Source organism: Schistocerca piceifrons, chromosome 2 (genome assembly GCF_021461385.2).
Source record: "Schistocerca piceifrons isolate TAMUIC-IGC-003096 chromosome 2, iqSchPice1.1, whole genome shotgun sequence".
Taxonomy (NCBI): Eukaryota; Metazoa; Arthropoda; class Insecta; order Orthoptera; family Acrididae; genus Schistocerca; species Schistocerca piceifrons.
The window spans coordinates 480,099,054-480,111,280 of NC_060139.1; the positions used below are offsets into that span (position 1 = coordinate 480,099,054).

General features: G+C 42.3%; 1 protein-coding gene across 2 annotated transcripts in view; it reads left to right on the plus strand.

Moving 5' to 3' along the window:
• LOC124774890 (H(+)/Cl(-) exchange transporter 7) overlaps positions 1–12,227 on the plus strand; it is a 184,689-nt gene that overhangs the window by 29,103 nt on the left and 143,359 nt on the right. Inside the window, exon 3 of one of the 2 annotated variants that reach the window (XM_047249546.1) lies at positions 5,138–5,336. The exons of the other annotated variant lie outside the window; for it this stretch is intronic. Within the exon in view, the coding sequence (XP_047105502.1) occupies positions 5,138–5,336 (199 nt within the window). The remainder of the gene's footprint in view (positions 1–5,137; positions 5,337–12,227) is intronic. 2 annotated transcript variants of the gene reach the window in all.

Below are 12,227 nucleotides of genomic sequence, written 5' to 3' on the forward strand. Positions count from 1 at the left end.
TGGTGTTTTCAGATACAAAGACGCACCACGTCATTTGCAGCAAATGATGAAAGCTATTCTATTTCCTTTCCAGACAGTTTTTGACTGTCGTTTGTTGGTGAATAGAGGTGCTTGCGTATAGCTAATTCATCATGAGGAACATATTGATACTTTGGACAATGATTGATAACTGTTTTGCAGCGATAATATGTGAAGATTTCTTAGAAGTTTCAGGAAGAAACTACAAAACAAATCTCTTTGGATGTCAATAAACTATTGGCATCTGGAAGAATCTGCAGTATCTGTCACTATTAAAGACAATGATGGAAAGTGTAATGGATTTTCTTGGATTATTAGTAGGGAATGAAACTGGAAAACAGTTTCTGAAAATTACACTGAAAATATCAAGCAGTTTCAGTTGTGTTGATATCTGTTATTGGAAACAAAATGTGTAACTAATATTGATTAAAATCACTACACTTTAACTGGTGACTGTACGTGTACGGCACACACATTGCACAGAATTTCTCCCTCTGTCCTCCTCCTCCTCCTCCTCCTCCTCCTCCTACCTCTTCCTCCTCCCCCTCCTCCTACCTCTTCCTCCTCCCCCTCTCTCTCTTCTTTTTCCTCCTCTTCTTCCGCTTCCTCCTCAAGCCTCTTCAGCTTCCTCCTCCTCCTCCGGCCTGTCTTCATCATCGTCGTCGTCGTCGTCCTCCTCCTCCTCCTCCTCCTCCTCCTCCTCCTCCTCCTGTGCCCCGTCGTCGTCCTCCCCCTCTTCCTTCTGCCCCCCCCTCCTTCTCTCTCTCTCTCTCTCTCTCTCTCTCTCTCTCTCTCTCTCTCCCCCCCCCCCAATCCCATCCCTCTCCCTTCCTCGCCCCCTCCCTCTCCCCTCCTGAATTGAAGCATTTGAGGTGTGAGTGGTTCTGAGTGTTGATGTGCTTCTGACTATTTTGGATGTGGGAACTGCCCTGTACCAGAGGGTGAGAGCAAGGGATTGCTGGGGGTATATGTTTCTGGAAAAGGACAGGATATCTGAGGTGGTTATGAGAGAGCAAAACCTGGGAGAAATTGTTGGTGTAGGCATCTAGAGATTCGGTGATTAAACAAATAAACTTACCTCGAATGTTCAGGCTGTAAATGGAGGAGTGTTTTATGTGGGAGTGGAGACAGCCATCTGGTGTGGAGGTTTTATCTATCATTTGGTTTTATGTGGACTAAATTTTGAATGTGAGCATCAATGATTTGGATGTCCGTATCAAGGAAGGTGTCTTCAGATTTGGAAAAGGACCAGGTCTTCTAGAATGTGGAAGAGAGTTTAGTTATTTTAAGTAGGGGACAATTTCTTTTTCATTATAAATCTCAACCATGAAAAGTCATTAGTAAATCTGTACCAGTGCAGGGAGCCAGGTTGTGCATTGATGAATGCCTCTTCCATGTGACTGGTGAAAAGGTTAGCTTAGGTTGGGGCCATCTTGGTTTCCAAATCAGTCCCCTGATTTTTTTGGAGGTCTGGTGTTCAAAAATAAACAGCTCTGCCTCTATTATGGAACAGAAGCCAATGTTATAGAGCTTCCATGAGACAATATTGTGCGTGATGGAGGTAGTTCTCTGTTAAATACTTTGTGTTATTTAAAATGAGGTTGATGTTTATATTGATATGTCCAATAACTATCTCAACACTCATTTTTGGAACAATACCGATCAGTATAACACAACAGTACACAACACAGCGATAGCACAGCTCAATGACAGTGCAAATAGTATCTGTACAGTTGACCTAGAACATCTGCAGACCACTAGGGCATGTCGTCTCCTGACTGCTGCCACGTGCTACCAATCAGAACTAGACAGTCAACATGCCAAGTTATAATTCTCACTTAGTAACATGTTTGTGAAAACTGAAAAATGAGTGCAGCTAAACACAGGAAAACATACTGGTTCCATGGTGAGTGGGAAGAACAGTTTTGTGTTTAATGCTTAAAGATAGGTGTATATTTTTGATGTGTAATGGTACTTTAGCCATATCTGAAAAGGGAAATATTGAATACCGTTTTAGAACAGTTACGAAGACTTTGAATTGGAAGAAACTGTAGTCTTTCATCAAACGTAGCATCGTTTCGTGTACCAGAAATACTGATGACGTGCAAAACCATTTGATGATAGCACTGTTATAGAGGAGTGCTTTCTGGCAGCTAGTGAGTCCTTATTTTCCATGTTTAGAAACAAGTCTGAGATAATACAGCCCTTAGAGACATGCCTCTGTCAAGACCTACAATAACAAGGAAATTGGAATTAATGGCAGAAAATATAAAAGGTCAACTGGTAATAGACTTGCAGTTCTACTTATGGTTCTCATTGCAGTTAGATGAGTCAGTAGATGTAGCTGATTCACCTCAAGTTATGATTTTTGAGAGATTGATATTTTCTGATTTCATTGTAAAAGATGACTTACTTAGAATTTTGACCTTAAAAGACACTAGATGAGGAGAAGATTTTTACAATGAATTTGAATCCCCCATTTCTGAATATGATTTGCCAATTCAGGAGCTTGTGTCTATTACTACTGATGGAGCACATTGCATGGTAGGTGAACACAAAGGGTTTATTATCTTGTGTGCGAGTGACAAATCTCTTTCCGCCTTCCTTTAAGTATCATTTTATTTATCATGAACAAATGCTTTGTGGCTGTATTTTCAAAATGACCCATGTTAAGAGTATTGTCACAAAAATGTGAATTCAGTTTGCTCACAGTCACAACAGAGAATAAAGTGTAGAGTGCTATTAGAATAATTGGATAGCCAATATGGATACTTGCTGTTCCACACCAAAGTTCAATGGCTCAGTAGGGGATGGTTATAAAAAGATTTAGGAAACTTCTGCAAGTGATAAAATTTTTTGTGTCAAAATGGAGGAAGATCACTCACAACTGTATGATTTGAGCTAGTTTTTGGATTTGGCATTTGTAATTGATGTGACAGTTAACTACATGAGTTGAACAAAAAAGTTGAAGGAAAAAATCAAACTGTCATAAGTCTTAAATCTTCTGTTAAGTGTTAATCAAAAAACTTGATCTTTGAATACCACAATAACAGAAATCCAACATGAAACACTTTCCTCAAATACAGTCAGAACTGTCAGATCAGCAAACATCATTGGATCAAGAAGCTGCAAGGAAGTATATGACCAACCTGACAGCACTGAAGACAATGTTTGAAAACCAGTTTTCAGATTTCAGTTCAGTGGAACCTGTTGTAGCTTTCGTAGCTCAGCCTTTCCATAAATTGAATGTGGAAGGTATTTAAAGTAAAATGAGTACTGTTTTCTCTTGTAGTGAGGCTGAACTTGAAATAATTAATATCAAAATGACATTTCAATAAGTCAGAAAACAATGAAGACAACTTTTGGAAATCAGTGTGTGTAAAAATTTACTCTAAAATTGTAAAAGTGTCATCATATGTTTTATCATCTGTGGATCACCTTATCTATTTTGAGACAGTGATTTCGATGGTGAAATCTAAGTGTAGAAATAGTTACGTGATCCTCGTCTTTGTCTTTGTATGGTTGGCTCTGACAAACTATTCACTAGATTATAAAAGCTTGTCAAAGATATGCAAAGCCATGTAGCTCACTAAACTTTTTTTAGTGTTTATGGTACTGTATATTTTAATTTTTTTCATGTTTGTAATATCCTAAAAATTGAATAGTACGCCTACAAGTCTTATGGAGAGAAAATTACATTTTATGTATTCTGTGTAATAAAAAAGATTAATTTTGGCTACAGTGTTGTTTTGTGATTAAAATTTTATGAATTTTTAAGTCTGTAGATCTGTAAATTGAATAAACTGCATATAATTGATCTCAAGCCTAAAAAGATTGAGCATCCCTGAATTGGGTTGTGGGGGGTTTTCTGCAGACCAGTCTGAATAGGATTGGGTCATTAAAGTAGTTTTGTGTGTTGATGTATAAAAGAACTGACGAAGTCCCTCTGCCACGTACCCTCTGTGGTAAAGCGCAACAGTAATAGAACATTTGTCCACAGAGAGGTTCATGATTGAGCAGCCTACCTTCAGGTCACAGGTAGATAGCGACTTAGTTTGAGTAAGGTTTGGAGTTTTGGTAGTGCTTCCAAGGGAGATTTGGTAAGGGTGCCATAAGTGAGGAATTCCTAATGGGCCTATTGTGTCCAGTCTTGGGGAAAGATAGAGGTTGAGATTTGTGTTAGAACAGTTCTAGGCTGGGTGTGATGCTTGCTCTGTTGGTTGTGATTTTCAGATGGGCAGCTAAATTGTATTTCGAATTTAGGTTACAGGTGAGTGAAAGATTTTTTATTATGGCATTGTGATTGAATTTGGATATAGGGACTGAAGGCTACGTCTTTTGAAGGAATGGCGGTCTCCGGATCAGTGAGGGAAGTGGATGAGAGATTTAGGACAGGATGGAGACTGGGATTGTGAGTTGCTGGAGTCTGATAGTGTCTACTGTTTGGTTTGAATAGGAAATATGCTGGAAGTGGGAAACAAAGTGTGAAAAACAGGTTCGTAGAGGTGGGTTTCTGGTTGTGTGACAGGATGTGAAGGACATCAGGTTTGAGGTCTTTAACCAGCAAGATGGATAATTTGCCCAGTTGGTGTGAAGTGTTTTGTTCAGTTTAATGTCTGGCAAGCAGAGAAAGGTGGTGGAGAGTGGGAGGGACTGTTGGGGAAGGGGGGGGGGGGGAGGGGGGGGGGAGGAGGAGGAGGAGGAGGAGGAGGAGGAGGAGTCAGTAGGTGTATGGGATAGGAATGCGATGCTGTTAACGTTTTATCAGGACTTTTCATTATTGAAGTTTGATCAGTGTATGTTCAACAATTAATTTGAAAATTAAATGACAGTTGGTTGATTTTTATGAATACGTTTCATAAGACATATTTGGTTTCACAATTAGATATAAAATCTGTGTGCACCATAATGTTTAAAACAGTTATTTCTCAGTCCTAGTAGCCATAAATGGCATTGTAAGATGCTCACTAGATCTTGTCTTGATATTTCATTTATCATATGATTAAAGAGATTCTAACATCCACAAATAATCCTAAATATTTTGACCTTCTGTCTGTCTGTGTGTAAACAATCCCTGATGTTTGTGTTCTAGTTACTTATGTTATTCATTTATTTTTAGAGTCTTGACTATGATATCTGTGAAAACTATCTGCTTCTTGATGAAGAAAGAAGAAAAGGATATAAGTTTGTTGTGAAAAAAAATGTGGCTAGATGGATAATATTCTTTCTAATTGGCATACTTACAGCTTTTATTGGTTGTTCAGTTGATGTTGCAGTTGAAGAACTTTCAGACATAAAATACAGCTACATGAAGTCCTGTATCCTTTTCTGATGCTAATTATATTCATTTGGAAAACTATTAAACTTTTGAGTAGGAATGTATTAATACACTGTGCTTTCCCTGTTGTTGGTGCACATGGTTTTGGATAAAACTGTTGGAGTTCATTGATTTATGAACAAATCTGATATGGGATAACTAATAAAATGATAAATCATTTTATTGCTTTAGATGGATCTTAGTTCATCACTAATATAGAAAACTGTTATGAGTAAAGTTAAACTGGAAGTAATTTTTCGTCATGCTGGTAGAGTTGTTAGCTCTGCTTTTTAAATTTCCACACAAATAATGGGAGGAGGGGGGGGGGGGGGGGTGGTAGAGGAGATCATTCACATACTCTCACTGTTATGATCTTGAGAGCTGCAGTGTACTGTGGTTCTCTCTCTTTTATTGAACATCAAAGTAACATTAGTAGGAGCCTAATATAGTATTGCTATCTTGTGTAGTTCTGATAGTTCCCTGCTTCGGTTACTGTTGCTGTTTAGACAAAATAAGAATATAAAGGGTGCTAATTGAGGAAGAACAGAATGATAAGCTAATGTATGTTAAGTTCAGGAGGATGATGGAGAGCGAACACAAATTAACCGGTAAAACACTTGAGTAGTTTTTGGAAAGCAACATACCATAAAGAGAGCCATAGCCACGCAGTGATCTTCCCTTTGCCCTTCTCAGTGGGAATACATCATGTTTGCTGATTATGTATCAGCCATAAGTGGTTGAATCATGGTCACATCCTCAGGCAAGAGATTGCACTCCATTGTCTAGTTACACTCCTCTATTGGTGGCCCATGTCCTGGTAGTCCCAATTTCACTGCTTGGCAGCAAACACTGAAGCTTGGCAACCCTTTCTACACTGTTACGCTGCAGAGTCCAAGTGGTAAATATGGTCTTAAGTTTTATTAGAGAGAGTGGTCTGTAGACAGTACTTTTAAACTTGTTACCATAGTCCTACCTCCTTTTTCCATATTCTGTGACATGCACCTTCAGCCAATATGTGTGCCGCACGTGACAAAAAACATAAAATCGGCAGGCCATTCTTTTTCTTTCCCTCTCTGGAAATGTTCAGGCTTTGATTATTAAAGGAAGAAAAAAGGATGATGGCCTCAATGGTTAGTCCCTTTCCCCACTCCAAAAATTCATCCATTTTTGCATTTAGCCATACCTTCAATACAGTATGAATTAGCAGAAGTTAGGTGGGGGTAGGTGGTCATAGGTGGTTACACTGGACAGAGATTACAACAAGAACTGTAGTTGATGTACAAACCTTGAGATTTGGAAATTTCATAGAGTTTGACTTTGGTTTAAATTTAAAAAATTATGTCAGGTTCCTAAGACTCATATTTGTTGAAAAATTATGCTGGTTGGAACACTGGAGGAATCCGATGTGTCTCTCAAAGCACTCAGTATTTTGAAAGTATAAGCCACCAAGCATGTGGAGAAGACAGTATGTCTGCTCCAATTTTATGGAGCATTTTTTCAACTGTAGCTTGCTTGTTAAATAGTGTGTGTCTGCTCGACCTCCATACTTACAGATTCTCGATGTGATTCACCATTAGAGAATCAGGCTGGGCAGTGGAGCCTTTAGGATCAGTCCATTCACAGAATCTGTGCTAAAGCTCGGGAACCGCTACTCTGTCAGATGGCAAATCCTCATGGTGTGGCAAGCATAAAAGACTTTACAGTTCCGCAGTTACTTGTACACCATACTACTGCTCACTCACCTATGGAACAAATCTCTAATTACTAATTGAGAGCAACGAGGCCCATTGTGATTTGTGTAAAGGGCTGTCTTTTAGAAACTGGTGTTGAAAATGTGGTGCTGGCCTTTAAAATGCATCACCATGAAGATGACAGTCAAATTGGCAAGAAATTTACTGCATGTTTGGATAGGCAGATTATCAGGATTTCAGTGCAACCATGTAAGTTAGGTAGGAAAGTTGGTTGTTTTTGAGAAGCTCATGTTAGATCTCGTGTAAGAAGGAGAAACATAAAAATGTTTCAGAACTATATTGCTGTAGGATTGTGACATCTTGAGAATGTTGTTTGACACTCAGTGATATTACTGCTTGGTATATTAAAAATCGTGTGTCTGTTATGTGAATATGGAATCAATGGGTTCAGGAGGGCCATACTCAGCATCATCTAGTATCTCGAAGACCCCATGCACCTAGCGCCCAGAGTGACAGACATATTGTGCACTCGGCTGAGCAGGAGTATACGGCCATGGCATATGCTTTGCTCGAATCACAAACTGGGCCTGTTTGGAGCAAGACAGACATCCACACGGACGGTGGTGAAGTCTGGAGTATTGTGGACTGTAAGCACAGCCACCATTTCACAGCTTCCCTTCAGACAACAGTAGTGTTAGGGGTGTAAACAGTGGCATACCCATAAGACAACAACAACAACGACAACAACAAAACTGGTCACAGCAATGGCACCATGTAGTCTTTTTAGAGGTGAGTTCAGATTCTGCGACCGAGCGAGGTGGGCGCAGTGGTTAGCACACTGGACTCGCATTCGGGAGGACGACGGCTCAATCCCGTCTCCGGCCATCCTGATTTAGGTTTTCCGTGATTTCCCTAAATCGTTTCAGGCAAATGCCGGATGGTTCCTTTGAGAGGGCACGGCTGCTTTCCTTCCCCATCCTTCCCTCACCCGAGCTTGCGCTCCGTCTCTAATGACCACGTTGTCGACGGGACGTTAAACACTAATCTCCTCCTCCTCCTCAGATTCTGCGTACAGCATCATGATGATGAATCAGTGTATAGAGGTTCTGAGGAGAACCTACATGTCAAGGTTACAGTTTATTGCTGTACATTGTACACCCAGGTACCTTTGAGGCTATTTTTGGTATTTGTGTTTCGGGCACATGTCTCCCTGTTGTACAATGTCCTGTGAATGTGGATGCCCAGTCCATGAGGTGAACCTCTGTGTTCTGCAGCCCATGTACATTAATCACCACCACCATCACTCCCCACACTTGCCGGATTGCCCAGTTTATACGAAGGAAAAGAGCACAAAGGAGTATAAGTCCCTTGATCATTTATCCTACATCGAGGCCTGTCAGAAATGACTGTCTTCACCCTGTGTCTATGATGTTTGACTTTGTCTCTATTATGTCCTTCCTCTCCTCCTTCCCTACAGTCCCACATCCTCTCCTCTGTGTGCCGCTCCCCCTACCTGGTCAGGAAGTGTCCTCCTCCTAAGCATTTGTCAATGATGGAACCCTCCTCCCACAGTCTGTGCCCCCCCCCCCCCCCCCCAAAGTCACCAGCTTTCTCTGTTCCAGATCTTGCTGAAGCCTGCTCTCTCTCTCTCTCTCTCTCTCTCTCTCTCTCTCTCTCTCTCTCTCTCTCTCTCTCTCTCTCTCTCTCTCTCTCTCTCTCTCTCTCCCTCCCCATCTCTCTCTCCCCCTCCCCCCCACCCCCTTCCACACATAACCTGATTTTGACCTCTCATTTTTGGGTGATGCTCTGACCTTGGCGATTGATAGTGACCTGCCGGCAGGACTGACTTTGGCCCATTCGCCTTCCATTTCGATCCCCATTCCGTGCTTATGCAATAGAATTGTAACAGATACTACCATTCTACCAGTACCTTCTGGAGTAGCAGTCTTTTGTTTCTGCAGCTTGTATCATTCTACAGGGATCTCGTTTTACTGATGCTCTCTCACTGACCCTTTGTGGGTTTAGAGCTTTCTGTCAGAACCTAGGGCTCCTGGTGGCATTTGCATGTTTGTCCATACAGATGTTGTTAGTGCATGGATCCCCCTTTTGTAACATGTTGAAGTGGTTGCTGTCAGAGTCCACTTGGACTCTGCAATCATGGTTTGCAATCTGTCTCCCTCCTGAGAAGCCACCTAAGCCCACTGCACCGACTGCCTTCTTTCAGGAACTCGCCGCTCCCTCCCTTCCTCCTCTTGCAGATTTTAATGCCCTTCACCCTATGTGGGTTGTATGCCATTAATCTTTCACTCACTTGCCCTCCCCTTCTCCATTCATTACACTGGTCACTGCATGATGAACTCTGCAATAGGGACCACTTCCCATCGTTTCTCTCATTCCCTACCCATCTCCCGATAGCCAAGTCGCCCCACTAGGCTTCCCATTGTGCCGATTGGCCCCTATATACCACTCAGTTCATGTTCACACCTTCTTTGTCAGGTTGTATTGAACTCATTTGTGATGGGTGCAATAAGATTGTTCATGCTGCTGGCATTGCTGTCTGCCACTCAGTTGGCCCCTTTCGCCCCCTCCCAGTTTCGTGGTAGTGCATGGAAATTGCCATCACCATCTGTGATGGCTGTCGAGCCTTGCAATGCCTTTAGTCTTACCTGTCCTTGGCTGGTCATATTACCTTTAACAGAGCAATGCTTTGTCTCCTCACTAAGTTTTTCTGTCCCCTTGTCATGGGCGTGAGCCATGCTGCATGCCCTCTGAGGTTGCCAGTGTCTGTCCTCCATCCTGGGCCCCCAGGTTGGCCTTTGTGCAGATCAATTGGTTCTCACAGAACACTTTGCAACCCATTTTGTGATGACATCTGTATCATCCTCTTTACTGGCCAGCTTCCTCCTCTGGAAACAGTGGGCTAAAGCTTCCATTTATGTTTTTACACTTGTTATGTGGAATCCTACAATAAACTTTCTACCGAATGTGAACTACCTCTGACCCTACCCTCTTCTCATAGTTCAACCCATGGCCCTGATCATATTCATAATCAGTTGCTTCAACATCACAATCCTCCATGACAACAGTACCTCCTCTGGGTGTTTAACTATGGCTCCTAGGTGTTTTTCCCTCTCAATGGAGAGTAAATATTGTGGTACCTGTCCGTAAGCCCGGTTAAAGTCTGTTGTCCCTTGATAATTATCGACCAGTTAGTCTGTTCAATGTGCCCTGCAAGTTATTTGAAGGGTTGGTGGCTTCAGGGCTCTTGTTCGGTCCTCAAATTACCGGACCTGTTGTCCTGCCAGTGTGGCTTTCCTGAAGGATGGTCTCTGATTGATCATCTGCTTCAGGTGGAAATCACTGTTCAGCAGGTCTTTATTTAGTGCAATCATCTCGTTGCAGCTTTCTTCGAGCTTTGTACAGCCGAAGACAGAGCTTAATGCCATCACGTCTTCCTTACACTCCACAAGTGACGTGTTTGGGGCCACCTCCCAATTTTCATTCCCCAGTTCCTGTATCCATGGTCATTACAAGTTCAGACTGGGACCATTGTGAGCTCTCCACAGACCAGGAGAATGGCATTCCACAGGGTTTCATATTAAGTGTCCTGTCGTTTTCCTCATCTCTATTGGTCACCCTGGCTCTGTATGTGGGTGATATGTGTCTAGGCTAGTCCCCACTTCGTGGCCTCTGCAGAGCAACAGCTCCAGGGTGCCATCCAGCTTGCTTCTGCATGGATTCGATCACACGGTTTTCAGTTCTCTCTTAAATTGCAGGTGGTGCATGTGTCGCTGCAGTATGGTTCATCCTGACCTGGAGCTCTATCTCTATGCCCAACACCTGACCATGGCCCCCCCAGTCTCATTTCTTGGGTCTCCTTTTTGACAACAAGCTTACTTGATTGCCCCATATCTGCTTTATGAAGAATGGCTGTTTGCATAAACTCTGTCCTTTACTTCCTTGACCACACCTCTTGGGACGCAGATCGTTCAACTCTTCTCTGCCTAGCCCTAGGACTGGACCACATCCCCAACCAAATGACCAAGCACCTACCGGTGGATTGTCAGTCCTATCCTTGCCATCTTTAACTGCATTTGGAGTGAGGGTGAGTTCCCATGGTAATGGTGATAAAGCATCATTGTCCCAGTACTGAAACCAGGTAAGCACTCTCTAGAGGTGGACAATTATCACTCAGTAAGTCACACCATTTTTCTCTGTTAACCCTAGGACACCTAAGGGGGGGGGGGGGGGGAGGTTCGTTGAACCCACAATTTTTTTATGTCCCCTGATTTTGCCCAAGTAACTTTCAAACTACATATTCCTTTTGAGTTGTTATCTGTAGGCTATTTTATGAAATGTTAGTGTCAATATATTTTATAGAAAATTCCTGCTTTGAAAGAAAAAATAAATAAACTTATTATGGGTCCAACACCCCCCCCCCCCCTCCCCTTAGGCTTCCAAGCTATACAAAATTTCCCTTGGTAGGATTTCGTATTTCTCATCTCTACAACAATGCAAGATTGTTTCTTGTTGGTTGGTACTCTTGATATTCACAACAACCAGTTTACTTTTGCAAGGAAGCTACCGTCCTTCGCCAGCTCCACATTGGTCATACCTGGCTGACTCATGGTCATCTGCTCTGTCACAAGGACTCACCCCATTGTCATTGGTAGATCACTTTTGTTGCATCCTCTGCCCAGATTGGACTGTAGCTGTCTGAGCTTGGTGGTCCAGCCCAGTCGTCACCTTATCTGTGCTTTTACTCTTCTTATTTTCTCTTGCATTATTTGTTAGTCTTCTTTATCTTCTCTCTCTCTGTGTGCTTCTCATGCCCAGTCTGTGTTGCTAGTCTACCCTATGCAATTTCTGAGTGGAATACCTCTGGTAAGCGGTGGGGTTAGGAGTGTATGTCCCCTCACTGCACCCTGCTTTCAGTGGCTCCCTCTTGCTTCCTAGATTGGGCACCTTGCCTGACTTTCATCCTCTGTCTCTTTTTCTTCTTTTTGTCCTGTATCTCAGCTTTGTTGACCTTTGATATAGACCTTGGGGTTTTCTTCTCCTGGTTTTCGTGTGGCAGACTATCTATATTATACAGTCATATAGACATGCCTGTCTGAGAAAAAAGGGACTGGTGATGTAGTAGTTAGGTCCCTTTAACCATCCAACCACCCATCCGTCTATTCCCCAAACCCCTTCCTCGG